Source organism: Danio rerio, chromosome 15 (genome assembly GCF_052040795.2).
Source record: "Danio rerio strain M-AB ecotype USA chromosome 15, GRCz13ab, whole genome shotgun sequence".
Lineage (NCBI taxonomy): Eukaryota > Metazoa > Chordata > Actinopteri > Cypriniformes > Danionidae > Danio > Danio rerio.
Genome location: NC_141035.1, coordinates 46,242,501 through 46,265,000, shown reverse-complemented (window position 1 = coordinate 46,265,000; position 22,500 = coordinate 46,242,501). Strand labels below are relative to the sequence as shown.

The following is a 22,500-nucleotide window of genomic DNA, read 5'->3' as shown; positions in this document are numbered from 1 at the left end:
AGGCGTTCTGGTCTAAAAAGAAAGGCGTTCTGAGGCGGACCGCTGGCGCGTTGCTATTTTGAAAAACTAAAATAGATTTTTCATTAGACCAAAACAAACCCGGTCTAAACTCCAGCGCAGAGTTGCGCCTCGCTTACACACTGCTTAATACACACAAGAGAGCAATAGGCAAATATCTTTACATGTAAAAAATGTAAATAATTAGGATATATATAGGATATAATAAGAATATATATAGGATATAAATATAAAGGATTAAAATATTTCAAAACATTATTTTCTAGCCTACATAAATATGAAAAATCACTGCTTTTATGTCTCTTCATCTCGGGAGGCTTTTTCAGTTCATTCATAACAATTTGCTTTTGTATAATGTTATTATTATTAGCAGTATTATTGATTATATCCATATTTATATTTGTTTTATTAAAAACAAGCTTAGATTTGCCCACCTGTCAGGTTTTAGACCATATGGGGCACAGCATGTGTTTTACGATATAACTCAGGTTTTTGAACACACTTCGTTATTATTGTTCATTTATTCGTTTGCTGGAAATTAGAACTGAATTTAGAAATAGTTTTAAAACGAATATTTGCGCTTAACAAACGCAATTAATTATTTATAGACTAATTAATGTCTGTACGTAAAGGTTTCCCTATCCAAGAGCGAAAGTGAAAGTAGATCCATTATCTCTCATTCTTGAGTGGTAGATGCTCTGTTTAACTGTTTTCTGTTAAAAAAAACTGTTAACTGTTTGCTAGTGAAATGCTCAGGTTTTCCACTTAGACTTTGCATCCTGTAAATAGCGAATGCGCTCTTGGTGTGACGCAGCTGGCTCTTAAAGGGAATGGGAGATGAGACTCTGATTGGTTTATTCTCAAAACACACCTGTAACTCATTAAGAAAATAAACTCAACTCTTTTAGATCATGCGCCACGGCGCAAAGCGGATTTTCCCGTCCAAAAATGCGTTCTGACACGCCCTGAAAGCGTTTGCGCCCTGCGTTTTGCGCATGGACCGTCAAAATAGAGCCCTTAGTGTTTTCCAAATCCATTGTTCCAACAAACATTCGCAAACTGTGTCGCAAACTTGTATGCTTGCAATTACACCTCTGGAGCTGTAGTTAGAAACATAGTTCCTGGCTGTGTTCTATTCCCAGTTATTTCCCCCTGTACATTATTTGTAACATAAATTCCACTTATAATAGGTCACCTATAGCTTTCGTCATCAGCCATGACTATGTTCCAAATAGTATCAACGTTTTCAAAGTGCACTGCTAATGGAGCACAGTTGTCAATATGAAGATCGCTAAAACTGAACTGTAAAAATACTTTGGAAGCAAATTACATCTAAGAATGATGACTTTAATGCTTTAAAAAAAAAAATCACTCTAAGGTTAAATGTTGGAATGTTCTAAACCAGGGGTGTCAAACTCATTTCCTGGAGGGCCAAAGCCCTGCACAGTTTAGTTCCAGCCCTGCTCCAACACACTTACCTGTAGGTTTCAAACAAGCCTGAACTGAGTTTGACACCTGTGCTCTAAACAAATAGGGCATAGGGGGGATAACTGGGAATAGAAAACAGACAGGAATTATGTTTCTAACTACAGCTCCAGAGGTGTAGTTGCAAGCACACAAGTTTGTGATGCAGTTTGCGAATGTTCATTGGAACGATGGATTTGGGAAACACTAAATCAATGAACTATGTTTGTAATGATGGAACTTGCGACCTTAGTTGGCTAACGATGGTTTCTGGAAATGCACCCCTGATCTGTATGTCAAATTTAAAGTTTTCATCAAACATAACACAGAGATTTCTTTCAAATTGGATAACATGTGGGGCCAATGATCCCACATTGACATTTAACAGAGAATTTTCTTTATGCCCAAATAAAATTACTTCAATTTTGACGGCAGCATTTGTTCTATGTATAATTTATAATCATAAATGTTTCCTAATAATAAGGTATATGCCGAGCTAGTGCTGTTCTAATGCTGATACACTTCCGGTGACCTGTTATTGTGAACTTTTTTTCCATATTACACGGTTCCTTATACAGCATCGATGTTGCAATGTCATTAAAATACATTCAGTTAAATAAACTTTAGCATTTATTTGGTTGATCAAGCGTAAAACAAGACAAAAAGCTGTTTACTCGCACGCGCCCGTCAGAATCGGCGGGCTAGCGCAGCAGCTCAATTGAATATAGTGGGGTAAAATAAATGCTCATATTATAAAGACATGGCGGGGGAAATGTAATTTAATGCATGGCTTCTTGTACAATCTGAGACCCACTTTAAATCGAATATCACTCAGCCAGTGAAGATCGTTGATTTTTAAAGGATACAGACCTTAAACGCACCGGATTTTGCATTGGCATTTAATTCGCCGGAAGCGCTTAACCCAGGTTACTGGCAATTTAAAAGTCCTATTAGCATGCTTCGGCATATACCCCATCACGCACTGCACAAAAAAAATCCTAGACAATTAACAACACTGATAAGTCATATACGATGTGTGATGAAGGTCAGGAGAACAAAACATTACACATAATACATTGAGCAGTTATTGATGGTGTGCAGGATTACTTGTTTGCCATTCTCAGGCCCCTTTTACACTGTCAGGTCTTGATGCCAAATTCTGATTTGTGGCCTATTTCAATTTTTTTTTGCCTGTTCGTTTACATGTTCTTTTAATTGTGATCCATTTATGATTAATGTGTATACACTTGATAAATACTTGACAACATCGCGTTGCATGCATAAAGGTCGGTTCTAGCATCTGTGCCACAATAGCCACGATGGAAGAAATAAGAAATTGTCTAGATTTTAATGCGGCGAAATATGCGAAGTTCGCCCATATTCAAAATGATTTTTAGGCGTAGAAGGAGGGAAAGGGCCATCATCGCAGCTTGCGCCTATGGTTTATATGGTGTCCTCCACCATTCAGAGGAATGTGTGGGTACGAGAGAGATCTCAGATCTGGTGGGAGCAAACTGTGTTGACTGACCACTTTCCTCCTCCATGTTTCCTCTGTTGTTGTTGTTTACCGCATCAGCGTCTCCACACACGCTCTTCCTTCTACATCATTAAACCGTGAAGAAGTACCACAATGTTGCAAGTTTAATGATGTACACAATCAATAAATCTGATCTGCATGTTTACATGATAGTCACATTGTCACTTATCCGATTTATTTCCACTTATGAAGGAGGCCTGAAACCCATCTCTGAATATCCGAAAGCATGCAATTTTTTTTCGTGTTAACACAATCATAGAACAGATCCGATCTGTGTCACATACGAGCAAAAAAATAATCAGAATTGGGTCGCATTTAAACGGGGCCGTATATAAACAGATCTTACCTTCTCCCACTTCTTGTCAATGCTCTGCGGGGTGATGGTGGTGTAAGGATTGTTTCCAGCCAGTTTGATGCCGTTGTAATTTGCAATTTTCTGAACTTCGGCCTGGATGGCTTGGATAGCTTCCCGCTCTTTATTTGCCTCTGGAAGAGTTGATTTGAACTGCTCATGAGCTGTTATCAGACCCTGAAGAAAGAGAGAGGTAGAGTTAGTGAAAGGGATCTGAAATTTTTATTCGGAAAAAAACACTAACCAGAAATACCAGCAATGAAACAAAAAGAAATGTTAAAAAAAAAAAAAGATCCAAAAATAAAAAATAAATAATAAAAATACAGATAATATTTACTTTACATGAGACTTTATAATTAAACTTTATATTATTTATTTTTACACAATATTTTAAAATTGAACATTTTATAATTAAACTTTATACTATTTACTTTATACAACTTTTCAATATTAAACTTTTTTCTATAAAACATCTGTGCACAACAATAAAAAGGCATCAACAATAATAATAAAAAAAAAATCAAAAATTGTTTTGTTTTTTTAAAGATTTATTTATTATAAAGATTTTTATTGAAGCATTCAGTTAAAAATAATAAGTGTAAAGTCTTTCCAGAGAAAAAAAATGCCTCACTAAAAAAAAGGGCATTGCAAAAATATGTTTAAGTTAATTAAGATCATTGCAATATTGATATTTTGTCTATGGCATCTAGAGCAATTTCCCCTTTAAATGTGTCATGAGTTGCTTTGAAATTTGCTAATTTTATTCAGTACTTGACAAAGAAAGGGTGGGACAGAGTAGCTCCTCCCCTTTTTAAATATCAGCCAATGGCATTTTGTTTTTGTCTGAGCTCAAACGCATCAAATAAGAAGCGTCTTGAAGGGGGCGGGGCATGTCTGACACTGTGGTAAAGTTATTGCCCTATGTGGTGTTCTACTACGCTGCTGAGTAGTAGATGACGTTTGCAGCACAGAATGAGGACGCATGTCGCTCAAATAACAAAATCCGACAAACCGTTCACACTGCGATCGCATTGCAAAACATCAGACCTGTGTCTGATTTAGGACTACATATGGAAGTGGCACAGATCTGAAGTGAAAGGATCAGATTGCAGTCGGTTGGGGCCTGTTTAAACAGTCATTACCTGAGTCACATGTGGGCAAAACAATCAGATTCAGCAGTGTGAACGTAGCCTGAGTGCTGGGTTGCAATCACAATTATTTAACACAACTGTTAGTGGGCCATTTGTCCAAAATGTTTAATAACAATATATATATATACTTGCATGATTACTTCATTTCAATGTGAAAATGAGTTTTGGGAGGAACAAATTTGAACTTCTGCAAACACAATTATTTTATCTCAATGAATTTTTTTTTTTAAATCACTGGATGCAAAGTTGAAATCGAACTTTAATTTCGATTAATTGCACAGCCCTACTAAGCGCTGTTTTGATCACCATTTGAAAGTGATTGTTAAATCAGATGATGAAGAAATCAAAACAGTTTGCTCTACCTGAATCTCATCGATGTTGTGCACAATGAACATGTCCTGTAGGTCCTCCATGGCGCCCTCCATCCAGTTGTTGAATGGTGCCGCTCTCTTGGCGTACTCCAGGTACAGCTCATCGATAGACTCCAGCTGCTTCTCTGTTCTCTGCGAGACCACACACACATTCACACACAGTCAGTTTGATAAACACTATGAATATGCCAGAAAGCTGTTGTTGACAGAAAGTGTGTGTACCTCCAGAGACTCTCTGCGGTTCTGTGTGAGGGAGCCCAGAGCATCCCACTGCTCGCAGATCTTCTGACAGCGTGCATTTACGCTCGGGGAGTCGTAGTAGTCCAGCTCACTAACATACAGGAACAAAATAGACTGAAAATCAGCACTAAAGCTAGCAATGTAATAATACGGAAATTTGGGCTGATATGCGAAGCAGAAAACCAGTATATAAGCTGATGAATATGAATTTTATATCAACCCCGACTAAAAAAAAAACTGATGTCCTTTTGTTTCTTTCACAGACAACACAACACAGGTGGAAATAATGCTTAATTTAATGTGCTTTAAAATTTTATTCTTGTTTTATAGTAAAGATAACATATTGATAATCATTCATCGGTCATTGCAAATGTCAATCGAGATGAATTAAGCATCATTAACTAAAACTTTAAGTACCAACTTTATTTTACCAATAACGTTATCATAAAACAATAAGCATTTATAAATTAGTAGGCCTACCGACTTTAATGTGTTGACCTCTTCTTCTACAGATTACCATAACAAAAATAAGCATTTATCAGCTAACACAAATACGTCAATCAATTCATCAGCCAACACAAATATGGCCAAATATATCCATATCGACTGATATTTTGAACTAATTTCCTTTTCATACAAATAACGATAATAAAATTAAGCATTTTAAGTCCAACACAAACATGGCATATATCAAGCATTAGTAATTAAAACGTTCTTATGTACCGACTTTAATATTTCAACCTAATTTTCTTATAATGCAAACGACAATAAAAAAATAAGCATTTATCAGCCAACACAAATATGGCCATCGATATATATCAAGCTACCATAACCAAAACTTTCTCAAGTATTGACTTTAATATTTCAACCTAATAGTCGTCTGAATACAAACGACAATAAAAAAAAAAAGGCATTTATCAGCCAACACAAATATGGCCACAATAGATCAGGAATCCATTACAAAAACTCAGAAGTACCGACTGTTAGGCCTGTCACGATAATCAATATATCGACTTGTCGTGCAATACTTGATGAACGCAATCATTTTTGCCATAGCAATAGATACTCAAGCATTTACAAATAACGTTAAAGCCATTTTACGATGACGTTTGATTACCTTACCGCTGTCAAAGTTTATAATTAGTTATTTACCAAATAGAACATTTAATATTTATATTATAGGACACTTACCTCTTTAACATCAAATTACAGAATCTAAATAACCTTAAGAATGATCAGTATTTTAAAATGTTTTGCATTATTATGCTGCTGTTATACGATCATTATATAATCAGTGGCATAAAATGATCTCAAAATGACAATAATATCGCTTATCACAACAATTTCTGTTACAATATAATCACACAACAAAAAATCCCTATCATAAAAGGCCTACCAACTGTAAGATTTACGCCTAATTTTTTAATGATAACATGAAAAAAGCAAGCATATATCGGCCAACTTAAATATGGCCACCGATACATCAAGAATCCTCATAACTAAAGCACTGACTTTAATATTGCAACCTAATTTTCTCATCGTTGTGATAACCATAGCAAATGATAAGCATCAATAAATACAAATATGGTCATCAATAAATCAGGCATCTCTATCTAAAGCATGGGTCTCAAACTCAAATCCTGGAGGGCCGCAGCTCTGCACGGTTTTGCTCCAACCCTAATCAAACACAGCTGATCCAACCAGTGAAGGTGTTCAAGACTACTACAGACTATTAAGCAGGTGTGAGTCAGAGGCGGTTGGAGCTAAACTATGCAGAGCTGCGGCCCTCCAGGAATTGAGTTTGAGACCATTGATCTAAAGCTTTCTCAAATTTCAGCTGTAACATTTAAACCTAATTTTCTTATCAAACCAATAATGCTAACATCTTTAAGCAGTTATCAACGGATACCGATACGGCCGCCGATATATCGGGCATCACATACCTACATTTTTAACTTTCCACCCATATTGTGTTGAATTTAATTAATTTTCGGTGTTATTATTGGTTGCCCCCATTTCATTTTATTTGTCTTTTTCTCACTTGAGCTCCTGTGCGATGGCGGCAATCTGCTCCACTCTGTCCTGGTGGGCGGCAAGGTCGCTCTCGAAGGCCTCGTGTTTCTTCAGGAGAGCTTTAATCTCAGACAGGGATGCGGTTTCATAGTCCTTTTGTGTGAGCATGGCCTCTTTACCTAAACACAAGCAGACAGACATATTAAGATCTAAACGGACTGCAGACTTTTTGTTTAGAGATTGCAATTTTCTTTGTTGATTCATGATTTTTTTGGTAAGTGTGACTCGATGATACCAATTTTCGATTGTCTGCCAAACTATAATCAGCAGCAATTACAAATAAAAATATGTTTTTTTGACATATTTTATTATTAAAAATAGTGAATTAATTAAAATCCATTCGAAATATTTGTTTTGACCTTTTATAAAACATTTTAATATACGTTTCGATATCTCTCAGGGCTCGAAATTGCGACCATTTTGGTCGCATATGCGCCCGAAAATTAATCTATGCGACCTCATAATATATATGGGAGCATTAGTGCGACTGCAGATAATAGTTGTAGTGCGACCTGTTTTGATTTTTTGTAAAAACGTGCTGAATCGCTCTTCCCTGCCGCTATATTGGTTCATATTAGCTGTCAATCACTCAAGGTATTCTGCTGTCAGATGACAGGGAAGGAGCTTTTATGACCACGGGAAATGCAAAAGGCTGAAGAGTAAAAACTTAAAGCACACAGGTTTGCAAACTCCACCTAAAATTGAGGCGCAGATGAGAGCGATCATGACACGTCACGTGGTGAATAATGATCCACCAGCTGAGATCAATCGAGTACGCGCTTCTTGGAGAAGGCGCCCGAATGTCCATGCGTCGCATTCACTGCGTGTTCAGCGCAAATGTCCGCTAAAAGTCAAATCTAATACTGTACATTTCATCGCCAAAGAAGCTCGCCTTTACTAAGTTTACACTGAAACTGCGGCTCATAACAAAGAGCGATATTGCGCCGGATGTCACCGCAAGAATGCTGCTCATAAATTGGGTCAGCTGACTCGCCTGCTTTTCCACTAACACAGAGAAATGAAGATCATCTCAGACTGAACCTTTAAATTGACACAAACTGAAACCAAATCTTTTAAAGAGTGATAGAAGTGAGACTTTACTTTCTTTCTTTTGTCTATTCTTTTTTGAGGTGTATATTATTTTTATTTTTTATTTATTTACTGATGACTGCTTTGCAGCTTTCATCATTGAATTGAATGATTTATTATAATCTTTTGTTTGTTTTGTAGCAGAAATATTATTTATTAAATTGACATGCATATATAAAAAGCAGTACAAAATCAATATTTCTTACTGCAATGCTTCATTTTTGTTTGATGCAAACTATACATTTATTTTTCACAAAGTAACAGACTTTGTATAGCAGATAACCTACATTCATGCACATTCAAGGCAGTATCATAATGAGAAATGTAATTCATTGTTACTATTATTGTCATTTTCATCATCACTAATATTCTATAGCCTAATTATTAGACATTCATTTTGGAATTATTGCACACAAATATCAATGTCTTCTCAGCATTAGTTCAATAGTTGTTTCTGGTTTTTGTCAGTCCTATTGATGTTGTTTTAAAATACAATAAATGCCTTAAAAAGCAATTTGCAGCGGTGCTCATTCATTTTTGGTGGGTGCTCCTAAATTTTTTTTGGTGCTCCTAAATTTATTTTGGTGCTCCTAAATATTTGAAGTTGGGAGCACCGGCGCTACCAAGTAAAAAAGTTAATTTCGAGCCCTGTCTCTGGAATTGACATATTGAAATTCCATGCTATTCCAGAAATTGCATGAGCCCTGGGAACCTGGAATTAATATATGCATCCATACCGTCTGTCCAGCCCTCATGGATGGCTGCTTTCTGACGGAACTTTTCTGCAAGATGGTCAAGTCTCTCCAAGCGACGGATCTCATTCAGGAGCCACTCTTCATAGCCTTTTTCTGCCCCTTCCAGTTTGTGCCACGCACCATTAATATCCTGAAGATGAAGAATACACTTATCAGGTACAGTTGAAGTCAGAATTTCTAGCCCTCCTGAATTGTTAGCCCCCCTGTATATTTTCCCCCCAATTCAATTTAATGGAGAGAAGATTTTTTTCAACATATTTCCAAACATAATAGTTTTAATAACTCATTTCTAATTATAATTTCTCAAGATGACAGTGCGTAATGTTTGACTAGATATTTAGATCAGTGGCGGATTTAGGCATGGGCAATCGGGGTGATCACCTTGCAGGGGGCAGCATGGGAAATCGGTGCAAAAAATAAAAATAAAAAATTCGTGGCACAGTAAAAATCATCTGTGCCCCAGTAAGCTTTGAGATACGATTTACTTTATGAAAATGTATTAATTTAGAGTGGTAATCCCAGAATACAGACGTTAGAGACCACTCACATTTGGCGTTGTTTGCTCGTGCAAATTTGTTATTATGTGCAACTGAAGCAATGCTGGTGAAAGCAACCTGACACATGCACACAGAAAACCATTCCAGCATGCCTAGTGCTGCTCCTGCTCCTGCTCTTGTTTACTATGGAAAGCCAAATAGGTCATTACCAAACGTATGTCATCCTCAAAGATGTCGACACGCATCGAGTTTTGCAAGTTGACAAAACTGAAGCTTACAATATGATGATGATCTTATTTTAACCAAGCATGGCTATGAAGCAGAAAGCAGGGAGAGAGTCAGGGAGGTAAGATTAATTCTCGGCCATGAGTCGGGTCTAAGATGAACAGATAATTCTTTAACATATTTTTTTGTGTTCAATAGAATTGTCATAATTAATATTCAGGCAAAATATTTCGATTTTGGCATTTCACTCCAGTCTTGTCTTTAATTTGTTTTCCAGTTACATTAAGGACTTTACATTAAGGTTTTCTGTTGTTTATAATGTTGTTATATTATTTATAATAATAATAATAATAATAAAATAATAATAGTATAATAATAATAATAATAATAATAATAATAATAATAATAATAGTATAATAATAATAATAATAATAATCATAATGATAATAGTATTAATATTAGTTTTATTTATAAGAAATATAAAAATTAGTAGGGATGCACCGATTTGGATTTTTGGGCCGATATCGATACCTGATAACTCTTAAGATTTGGAGGCCGATCGCCGATATACTGTAATCGATAATTATAAATATTTCAAAATGTAACATTTTTATACAGTGAACAAGTGATTTTAATATAAAACTTCATAAAAGTTTGAACTGATCTTATGAACTGAATAGCCTAGGGTTAAAACAATACTTTTTTTTATTTACATGTTTAATCGTCCTTTTTCTAAAACTAGATAGTTTTGGGGGAGGGGGGGGATTGTGGGGCATATATGAGGGTGATTCATCCAGGATGCCATTTAAGCTTGAACCGCCACTGCTTTAGATTATATTTCTGACTGTAAATGAAGTCCTTGTGCATATTCCCCATTGCACATGCGTTACATGTTTCTTACCGACACCATGCGTCCTTCAGATGGCATGAAGGCCGGTCGGTTGCTCAAACGGAGTTTGGTCTGCAGCGTGTTGAAGTTGATCTCTAGCTGACACTTCTCCTGAACTTTGGGAGGTTTGTGAACACGACGGTAATCGCGGAAATCTTCCAGTTTCTGCTGCATTTCTGCCATGGTTTTCTCTGGAGCGCGGTTTTCCAACCATGGGATTGTCCTACGAATCCACTCCAACAGCTGTAGAGGAAATAACACACATGCACAATGAATAATGATTAGGGGTTTAACAAAAACACATCTGAGAAATTATAAGTAAAACACGCTGGGTAGCCAGTTTAAAATGCAGGTGCTTATTAGGGCGGCATGATATTGAAAAAGTCTAACATTGCGATTTTTTTTGTTCTGCAATACATATTGTGATATGAATACAGTTTCATTAGAAGACTTGAATAACTCTTTGGAAAGATTATTATTATTATTTATAATTTTAGAATGATTGGGATGATTCTGTAGGGGAGTGCAAAAAATATAAACCATATACAAGCACAGATAAATTAAAAAAAATGCATACAAATTAAATAAGCAAAATTTTTATGTTTTGGAGTCAAACTATATTCAGGTATACAGTAATTAAATAATCAAATGTAAAGTATCAATGCATAGTCTTTGTTTATTAAATAATTCAATGTAATTACTCGTTATTAATTTCCTCACCTTGGAATTGTAAGGTTCTATCTGCGTTCTAAATGATTTTGAGATATTGAGCTTCAAAGGTTTTGCATTCCATATAGCAAACAATGTGTGTAACATTTCTCTTTCATACATTAACATGACAGAGACCCTAAATACACTCTAAATGTAAATGATCAAAATTCTCTTACATTTGCAAATTGGAGTAAAAAAAAAAGGGTAAATGCAGATAGAACCTTTTAATTCTGAAAAGTCATTTTCCACTTGGAATAATAAGGTTCTGTCTGGCAGATCATTCATTGAAGCATTACTTTTCAAGAAATACAGTCAAAAAATTTATAAATTAATGTTGCAACAATATGTTGATGCTTGAGAAAGTAATTTTTTTGCTTTCTATAACATTTATTTCATGTTTTAGGATGAATATTTTTTCTTGTTCAAATTAAACATACAAAGCTGTGCTAAATATTTTGTCCAGTGCAGATGTTAAATTTATCTTACTAATATAGTAATATTTATTATGTTTTATGCCTTATATGAATTATTGAATTATATTTGCATAAATTAAATTAAAGATTTGCCCTTCAGGGCTTAATATTAAATTTAAAGACTTTAAATAAAACAAACAATGAGCAAATGAGTTTAATAAACACTGAAAAATGTTTCACTTAACATATATACAAAAATAAAAATATTTCACATTTAATTTATATGTTCTTTAATATTCATTTCTTTTTAGCAGTGTAAAATATAACATTTTATCTCAGTGTCAAAAAAATGTTTCTAAAAGCCTCTTAATCTTGTGTGGTGCAGCATTATTTTGTGATTTTGTCTTTCTGATGTTTCCCGCTATCAATGGAGCAGTCTGGGGAAATGACAAAGAAAGCTGATCCTGATTGGTCTTCGTGCGTGGATTAAAAATGCAGATTGGTTCGCAGAAAGAACCTTTTAGAGCCAAGTTAGAGTTTGACTTTGTAAATAAAACCTTTTTTGTTTTTAAATAAAAAGTAAACACTTAACATATGTTAATTGATCTGGTCGTTAACATACATATCATTAACGTTAATATTCGGTTGTCGGTTGGGAAAATTACCCAAAATGAGCATCTTTATTCCCAAGTAGGGTTGTCACGAGACTGGATTTCAATACGAATGGATACGGAACTTTTAAAAACGTCAATTTTCTTCGTGTTCACATGCTCAACAGAAATGACTGTGATTGGCCGAGAAGGTTATCAGTTCACCGAACTCACCGCTGTTCACTGAGTGTAACCACAGATACAGGGACACTGCAGCAATTTAAAGGAGCAAAGATCAGCTGGTCTGTTTATAGCTGACATACGATCGAGCTGCTGATGAATTGACTGATTTTCACGGCTTTAAAACGCTCCAGTGTCCCATTATCTGTGGTTACACTCAGTAAACTGAGTTGAGTTTGGGTGAACTGATGACCTGTGAACCTGTTAATGATAAGTCATTTCTGTTGAGCATATGAACGCAATGACAAATCAGCACTGTTTAAGAATGCACACAACAGAGCTCAAATGTTCGCGGGAAATGGACGTTTCTAATATTTCAGTGGAATCGAATTCCAGTATTGTAAAAACACTAATTTGCATAGTTGCATAATTTATTTTCAAATCTTTGGTTAATGAGCAGTGGTTGTCAGTTCACTGAAATGAGCACGCCTGTTCCCAAGTGATGATTAACAAAGCTATAAATATTATAGTTACAATGATAAATACAATGATTTTTTTTTTCTTGAGAACGTCTGATTTCTTTAAGTTTGGTTGGAATAAAAGCAACTTTTAATTAAAAAAAAAAAAAAAAAAAATATATATATATATATATATATATATATATATATATATATATATATATATATATATATATATATATATATATATATATATATATATATATATATATATATTATGGTCAATATTGTTAGTCCTTTATGACTATTTTTCTCTTCATTGGCTACAGAATAAACCACTGTTATGCAATGACTTGCCTAATAAACCTAATTTGCCTAGCTAACTCAATTATTGTAGTTAAGCTCTTAAATTGCACTTCAAGCTAAATACTGGTATTTAAAAATGTAAAATATGTCAAATATCTAAAAAAAAAACTTTACAAATATGATATAATCATAACTAAGTGGTTATTAGGCATTAGTTATTGAAACTATTTTGTTGAAAAATGTGTGTTACTTAGATATATATATATATATATATATATATATATATATATATATATATATATATATATATATATATATATATATATATATATATATATATATATAAAAATATATATATATATATATTTTTTTTTTACAGAATATTTACAATTTCACAGGATGCTTAATCATTATGCTTCAAATGTAATGCATGTACACATTTACTCTACATAAATAGCACATAAACAACAAAATACAACAAATAATTCTTGTCTTGGACTCACATCGCTGGCCAGTTTCTCATAGTCCTCCATCAGGTGCTCGTTTTCCTGATTGACTGCCAAAACCTTGCAGATACGATTGGCTGCCGTCTCAGCCTATCACAGAAAGGGACAAATGCAATAATGAAACAACACATTTTCTAAACGGGAAAGTGTTCTAATACACTCCAAAAAGAAAAGAAAAAAAAAGAAAAAAAGAAAAACACCATACTGTTTACTACACAAATATATAGTGTATACCGTATGTTCAAAAGCTGTGTGATACAGTATACACAATACACTTCGTTCAAGAAGTTTTCACATCTGTAAATGTCAAGATGCTGCTTTAGTTTTGACTAGCAAATGGTTTAATGGATTTGGTGGGTTTAGCGTAAAGTGCCTTAAAATTACATCCAACCACACGCAAAAAAAGGTATTGAGCACACAATGAAACAAAACTCCATGTGTTGTTAAGTAAACCATGTGCTTTACACACAATAACATGCGTCAAAACTAGTCAAACGAAAAATAAGACTCGGTTAAACATCAACATTACCTCACTTGTAAGCTAACCATATCATACTGTTCCATGCAAAACACCAAAACTGGTTAGTTTCTGTGTAGTAGCTGCAAAAAATGTACATGCTTTTGCAAAAATCAAATTTACATTCTCAATTTTTTGATACCACCAGTGGACGATCTCTTCAGGGCTCTTTACAGCTTTAACTAACGCTGAAACAAAGAAAGTGTTCAAAACGCTGGTGTGAAGTGCTAAAAAACATTTAAACAGTTACGGTGAGAAACTTCTGGCTTCACTTCACATGGAAACAGAACAAATCAATGGGTAGTTCTACATATACTGTATCTGGCAGCGCTAAAACTTCACCGAACAGCTCAAAACTACAAACAAATATCAGTGTTGGGGGTAGCTAGCACCAAGTAACTTTGTAGATTGACAGTAGCTCCGCTATTTTACATACAATGTAGCTTTTCAAGCAGCTAAATACTATTATTATTATTTTTTTTTTTACATTTGATTTAGTAAACCTGCATATGGAGGATGAAACCAGCCTAAACAATAAATAAATAAATAAATATGCAAATACATGAATATGTAAATAGATCCATGCATAAATAAAACAAATATATAAATATGCAAATAAATAAGTGTATATTTAAAAAAAAAAAATCCACAAATTCCTGCATAAATATATATATAAATAAATAATATTGTGGGTGGGTAAATCAATGCAAAACAATAAATAATTAAATAAATACGCAAATATATAAATAATTGAGTAAATAAATCTATGAATTACTGCAATAATAAAACAAACAAATATGCAAATAAATAAATGAATATAAAATATATCTACAAATTACTTCATAAACAAATTACTTCGTAAACAAATTACTTTGTAAATAAATAAATAAATAAATAAATAATATATATATATATATATATATATATATATATATATATATATATATATATATATATATATATATATATATATATATATATATATAATTAAGAAGTGTGGGCAGGTAAATAAATGCAAAACAATAAATAAATAAAAAAATATGCAAATATTTAAATGAGTAAATAAATCATTAAATTACTGCCAAAAATCAAACAAATTAATAAATAATTGAATAAATTACTCAAATGTTTATTCATTCTTGAACGCAGTTATGTAGTTACTTTTCCTCAGCTCAACATGCTGATGAGAGGCTGTCTGTAAATGATCAGAAGGCGGTCTTTATGCCATTATTGGTTGATCATTACAACAATTTTGCATCCGATTGTTTTGACTGGCTTCTGATGATTGACAGACGGAATCTCATTAGCATGTTGAGCTGAGGAAAAGTAAATACACAACTACGTTCAAGTATGAATAGGCGTTTGAAAGTTTTCAGTTAAGCACTTTTTATTCCCCCAACAGTCGAGTAATTTTATTATTTACCTGCCTGCACTATTAATTATTCATATATACATTTATGCAGGAATTGAAGAGCGAGTTAAAGAGACCAAAACAAAGACAGACATTCCGGCAGGTAACTCACATTACATGCATTGTTTTTTTTTTTAGATAAACAAGAATGTTCGGTAACACTTTATTGTAATGGTCCATTTGTCAGCTTAATATCTGCTGATTCTGCTACTTCAACAGACATTTAACTGACTATAAGAAAACTAGCAAGTACATGTCAACTTACACTAACCCCAACCTAACAATCAACTTATAATCTAATGAGAATTAGTTGGCATGTAGATGCAATGTAACTTATAATCAACAAACGGACCATCAAAATAAAGTGAGACCAAATGTTCACTTGGCATGTTTCTAAAATATCTGCAAACATGTTATTGTATTCTTATCCATTAGAAGAGTCGAACTTACACATACAGCACCTTTAATGTTTATTCATGTTTTTGTAAAATAATAGTTTCAGAGTAGCTTCCCCAACACTGAACCAAATCAAGATACATGCTTATGTAGGCAAACAACACAACATCTGAGAATCAAACCCGTAACTCCAGAGCGTAGTAAACTCAATATTGTGAATGACAGAGTGCAAATATGAAACATCGAACAGCAAAATTCAGCTTTTAAACATAATTGTGATATACCAGTAAACCTATTAAGAGTATTAATAATAGTGCATGGAAAATAAGTGCATGTATAGAAAGTGGTGATGGCAATGATTTGGGTATGGTGAAGCCCCAAAGCTGTGATCAATCAAATCCAGCCTCAACTCATGTCACGTTCACACCTGGTTCAGTTGAGTTGGTTTCTGGCTCGGGTTCATGCAGTCATGCTGGATTACATATTAAAGGATCGGCTGGCTATAAATCTGACATTCCTCAAAATGTCAACTGGATATCTTCTTCATTTGAGGCTCAGTTGACTCAAAGAATGCATGCTTTGGCATAAAAAAAAGGATGGCATGCATCTGGTGGTTTGTTTCAAATTTCTAACCCAGAAGAAGTCAACGCCATATGTTGAGCCAATAGAGTTGGAAGACCAGATTGAATAAACTGATCTGCATCCAACTGGATTATGTCTGTTTCTATACTGTAAAGAAAGCAGTCATCCTAATGTGACATTATTACAGCGCATTTGTATAGGCTCATCTAAACATTGCTCTCATCAGTGTTATTGGCATCTGGCATATTCATTATTAGTACATTAATCAAAAGAGTTTGCAACTTATTTTGTACTTGTATTCAAAGAACTTATTGAGTATACTGGGACATTAAATTAATAACAATGGTTCCTACTGTATATTCCAGATAAAGCCTTTTTAAAACTGTACATTACATTCCCACTAGACTACGAAGCATTAATTTATTAGCATATACCCCTACCACAACCCAACCCAACCTTGCAGCTTAATAATGATCATATTATTTGTTATATGATGGGTAATGGGCACCGCTGTTGTTGCTAGAAGGGATACAGCTGCTATCAGAAGTTAATTAGAGGTATTTATATTATTTTTTAAATTATGCATTAATTTATCAGCATCTAACCCTACCTCAACCCTAAACCCAACCCAACAGCTTAATAATGATCATATTATTTGTTATGATGGGTAATGGGCGCCACCGTTGTTGCCAGAAGGGATACAGCTGCTATCAGAAGTTAAATAGAGGTATTTATATTATTTATTAAATTATGCATTAATTTATCAGCATCTAACCCTACCTCAACCCTAAACCCAACCCAACAGCTTAATAATAATCATATTATTTGTTATATGACGGGTAATGGGCACCATTGTTGTTGCTAGAAGGGATACAGGTCAGATCAGAAGTTAAAGAGAAGTATTTATATTATTTAACAAATTCCGCATTAATTTATTAGCATCTACCCCTACCTCAAACCTAAACCCAACCCAACAGCTTAGTAACGATCACATTATTTGTTATATGATGGGTAATGGGCGCCGTTGTTGTTGCTAGAAGGGATACAGGTGTGATCAGAAGTTAAAGAGAAGTATTTATATTATTTAATAAATTCCACATTAATTTATTAGCATCTACCCCTACCTCAATCCAACAGCTTAATAATGATCATATTATTTGTTATGATGGGTAATGGGCGCCGCTGTTGTTGCTAGAAAAGATACAAAGATACAACCTCTTTCTATGCCTCAACATGCACCGTCAAATTAGAATCTTAGCAGTTGAATTAGGTGCGCTCTAAATGTTCTAATTACACTAGTGTGATCGTATGCATTCAGAACCAGGTTATATGAAAGGTTATATGTTCACATTATGTTCCGTTTGTGTACAATTCTTGCATTCCAATTACGACATCAAAGAACATTAATAGATTTAGAACAGCTGTCTAATATTCTACTCCAGTGGTTCCTCGCTTAATGCAGTTCACTTTTTGCGGCCTCACAGTTTCGCCGTTTTTTTGTGTGCAATTTGACACCCCTGTTTTTTGTATTTTATTTTTTAACAGCGCACTGTGTTCTGCGTCCTGATTGGCTGTAGACCAGTCAATCTGTCTCCTGCACAGTACATAATGCAGCTTGCCAAATTATCATAAATCTTCGATCGCTAGCAGTATGAGTTTCAGCAAGGATGCAAAAAGGGTTCTGCAGCAAGACCATTGTAAAAGGGACACCGGATGCCCCGCACCACGCAGCGCTACGCATTTTAAAATTGTAAACATAGGTTGATATCAGCATGAACACACACCAGCGGCGCAAGTTAGTGGCTGTTTATGGGGCCTAACTTTATATATATTTTTTATAATAATGTTAAGCACCTTGGGTCTGAGAGTAACGCAATTTCGATTCTCTATATGTCTTGTACATACGGCTGAATTGACAATAAAGCTGACTTTGACTACAGGACAGGACACTGTTTATATTTCTGCCGTGTCACAGAGCATCATCTGAATAATATAATTTTAAATAACATGTGAATGTGCGCTACCGATGCGTGTTACTTCCAACTGTCATGTGCGCTGTGCATCTGGTGTGCGACCCCCTTAAGGATGGAGTCTGCTTTAGCTTTCTGGATCAGTGACTACAGGATAAAGAACATTATGCTGGATGCCAACTTTATGATCCTTCTGCTGACAGAGATGAATGTTTGCGCCTGACAACAGGTTATAGTCTTTGGTTTCATTCTATAATACTGGACTTATTTTTCTATGAAAGTTTGAACTTTGAGAGTATTTAAACAGGAGAGAAAAGTGTAAAAATGTTAATGCCTGTCTGAGAAAAGTGTATAAAGAGTTTAGTGAGGGGTTTTACAGCCTTAAAACGTCTGTAATAATTGTATTAAAAAAACGACTAAATCGTAGATTTTACCTATTATGAGTTATTAGAACGTAACTCCCATGATTAACAAGGGACCACTTTATATTAAAAGGTCCAATTAAGTGCTTTGAAAAGTGATTTTTTTTAATTCAATGTTTTATTTAGACCTAATCACAACTAAAAAAAAAACTAAGAGTGGAAGAGAGTAGCCCCTCCCCTTTAAAAAAAATAAACAGCCAATAGGAGGTTGCTTTAATCACAGTGAGTGTTTGAGCTCAAGCGCATCAAATGAAGAGTCTTGATAAGGGGGTGGGGCATGTCGGACAGTAGAGAGCATTTGATTGGTCAGATTTAATGAGAAACTGAAGTATGAAGTGATGTGAAAAAAAACCTTATACATTTAGGCAGAAGTGACAAACCACAAGCTTTACATGCTTATATCGTATTGTATATTATTTTATATTTTCTAATCGTGTGTTTTAAAGCAAATTAGCTAATAGATATCCTTTAAACTAACATCTAATTGTTTTGATTTTAGTTTCACAGGACATTTAATGTAATACCATAGGAAACATGAACTAATTGAGTTTTTTGCCCTTCCTGTGTATTAATTAGGAGCAAAAATCAACGAACCAAGACGATAAAACCAGGTATGAACGGACATCGAGAGTTTCAAGGCCAAGAGTCAGGGTTCAAAGGCTTCTCACCTTCTGAGCACCTGAGAAGGCGTGATAGAAACAGGAGACGTAGGTCATAATAGCCTTCTCATCCGGCCGCAGAGTGCCCACGATATCTATAGCGGAGCCAGCAGAGAACAAAAAAGAGAGAGAAAGAGACAGCGGTGAAGCAAAGCAACCCAAAGCCTGTGTGTCCCCACTGAGAGAGGAGAAATAGGAGGAGATTGTAATGCATTTTATGGGCTTCCCCCATTGAAAGGGAAATGGGGGGTCTGGAATCCTGCGTTAAAACCCTGGCAACCCGCGAAGAGAGAGAAAGAGCCAATCCGCTGCTGAGAGATTCCAGAGAAGGGCCAGAAGAGGAATGGTTAAAACACATAAGTTTGATGGTGTGCTTTAACCAGCGTCCTCTTTTAATTATTCCAGGACTGACGGAAAAAGCCATGCTGAAGAAGAGCTGTTCGGGGATGGGGGGGGGGGAGTTAGGGGTCATTTGGTACCTTCTGGGCTCCAGAAAAGGCATGGTAGAAACTGGACACATAGGTCATTATGGCCTTCTCATCTGGACGTGCTGTGTTCACAATGTCTGCAGGAAAACAAGAGTTATACACGCATGCACACACACACAGGGATGCAAACGGGACTCAAATGCACACACGTGCATGTTACACACGCATTGACACACATTGAATGACATGGGGAAAAAAATGGGGGTAACAGTTTAAGGCTGCGTCTCAAATGACGCACTATTTATTCATGCACTTGTACACTAGTGAACAATATATAGTATAAGCTTCGTGTCATCCCAAATCCAAAACGTTTTTTTTAATTCAAACTATTTTCTCTGGCCATGTTTAATGGTTACCAAATTATTCGTGAAATAAATATAGTGGAGTTTAAAGTTGTGTCCTAATTGACACACTATGCAGTGTACACTCAACCGTGTAGTGTATAAGTTTGATGTCGTCCAAAAGCAGAAATTCAAACCATTTGATCAGCTGATGTTTAATGGTTGCCAAATCATTTGTGAAATTTTTTTATAATGGTGGTAAGAGTTTAAAGGTGCAGTAGGGGATTGTCTTCAGAAACATGTTTTGTTGTGGTGGTTAAAAGTCTCTTCACATTCCAATAGTAATGATTAAAGTAAATGATCTAAATGTATTTATATGCACTTTTATATTCTGGGTGAGGCATAAGACAAAAAAAAAAAAAGTTCATCCAATTAAACATTGTCAGGCCGATAATTCTCATAATTCTGATAAGTAGCCCAAACGAATGTAGATTTGTACATCTGCGCATGCATTCACACACATCTGCTGTTTGCACATGCACGCCTGAGAGAGAGTGAGAGAGAGAGAGAGAGAGAGAGAGAGAAAGAAAGAGAGAGAAATATTTTTCCCCCAATTTGAAACATTGATCAATTCATTTTTTAATTTAAATGACTCAGAAAAACTTTACCATATACTCGGAGAGGACGAATTGACATTTGAACTGGCTGCAAAATATGTATATACCCTACACACCATAAGAAATGGTTAATGTAAATTTGTGTCTTATTTAAATAATTTAAACTTTTTACTATTATTATTATTTTATTTATCAAATGTATTTTTTTTTTTGTGTGTGTCATTATATCTTATCTGTATTACTATTAATTATTATTTTCAATGGTTTTAACATGTTTCATATTTGAAATGCTTTGGCAATACTGTATTTAATGTCATGCCAATAAAGCAACTTGAACTGAACTGAACTGAGAGAGAGAGAGAGAGAGACAGAGAGAGAGAGAGAGTGTGACGGTGCTAAAAATCAAATGCTGAATCAAAACTTGTTAAAATCCTGACTCAATATAGGAGGTATTTTTGCACGCTGGAGAAAGGACGACACCATGGCTGAAGTATTTGTGATTGACAGGTAATGCTCTGTTTTAAAACTATTTTAGTCACGCAGAGCTGATGTAGATTGTGTTGCTATGAATGGGTTATATGCACACAAGTGTTGTTCAGCCACTGAAATCTTTCGGTGATAGATTGATGCGACTATTTTCACTTTCATAAGGTCCTTTTACAGCATAAATAATGTAGATTTATATTCAGTTTAACAACAAAACATCAGTAAATAGCGCTATTCCACCTAGCCTGCTTTACTGAGGTGAATTCACATTGGCTACGTCTGAAACTGCCTACTACTGAGTAGGGTTGTAACGGTATGAATTTTTCACGGTATGATAATCGTCTAAAACAATACCACGGTTTGACGGTTTCGCGGTATACGGTATGTTACAAATGTTACAAAATAATAGAACAGTGAAGCAAATTTGACTTTTTCCAAATAATATATTTTCAGTTACTATAAACAACACCACTTACAAAGAACAAATAAAAATAAGAAAATAATAAATAATGTGTCAAAGTCCAAATAAAGTCCAAATAAACATGGTGCAAATCCTCAGTAAAAAAATAGATATAAATATTTACTATACTATAAATAGTTACATAACGAAACTAGATTCAATATGGAACATCCTTAGGTTTTATGTGCCAGCATGGATATGGTTGTCTATCGATATGGATTTGGATATGATTGTCTGCAATGCAGACAAACAGCTGCATCTTCATTTGCGTCTTTTGAAAACAGCAAGAGCAGCAGTTCGTCTTTGCTGTGTCACTGTTTTGTCATGTTTCTGTGCTTAAGCTAAAGTACTTAGTATGAGAATTATTTCATGCAAAACTTTTTTTT

The 22,500-nt window shown here is 34.6% G+C and overlaps 1 protein-coding gene and 1 long non-coding RNA gene across 16 annotated transcripts in view; one reads left to right on the top strand and one right to left on the bottom strand.

Moving 5' to 3' along the window:
- Positions 1-22,500, bottom strand: part of actn4 (actinin, alpha 4) — a 264,894-nt gene that overhangs the window by 165,064 nt on the left and 77,330 nt on the right. For 7 of the 15 annotated variants that reach the window (XR_015508353.1, XR_015508348.1, XR_015508349.1 and 4 more), the window contains exons 8-15: positions 20,262-20,347; positions 13,823-13,915; positions 10,674-10,904; positions 9,033-9,180; positions 7,175-7,325; positions 5,116-5,224; positions 4,885-5,025; positions 3,366-3,548 (exon numbers count right to left, since the gene is read on the bottom strand). Coding sequence is in view for 7 of the 15 variants with exons in the window: in XM_087282428.1 (XP_087138554.1) it covers positions 3,366-3,548; positions 4,885-5,025; positions 5,116-5,224; positions 7,175-7,325; positions 9,033-9,180; positions 10,674-10,904; positions 13,823-13,915; positions 20,262-20,347 (1,142 nt within the window). In the remaining 8 variants the exon portion in view is untranslated. 15 annotated transcript variants of the gene reach the window in all.
- LOC147840708 (uncharacterized) overlaps positions 19,231-22,500 on the top strand; it is a 4,980-nt gene continuing 1,710 nt past the window's right edge. The window contains exons 1-2 of the long non-coding RNA XR_015509990.1: positions 19,231-21,105; positions 21,520-22,500. The exon at positions 21,520-22,500 is cut by the window's right edge and continues 279 nt beyond it. This is a non-coding gene — a long non-coding RNA (uncharacterized LOC147840708). The remainder of the gene's footprint in view (positions 21,106-21,519) is intronic.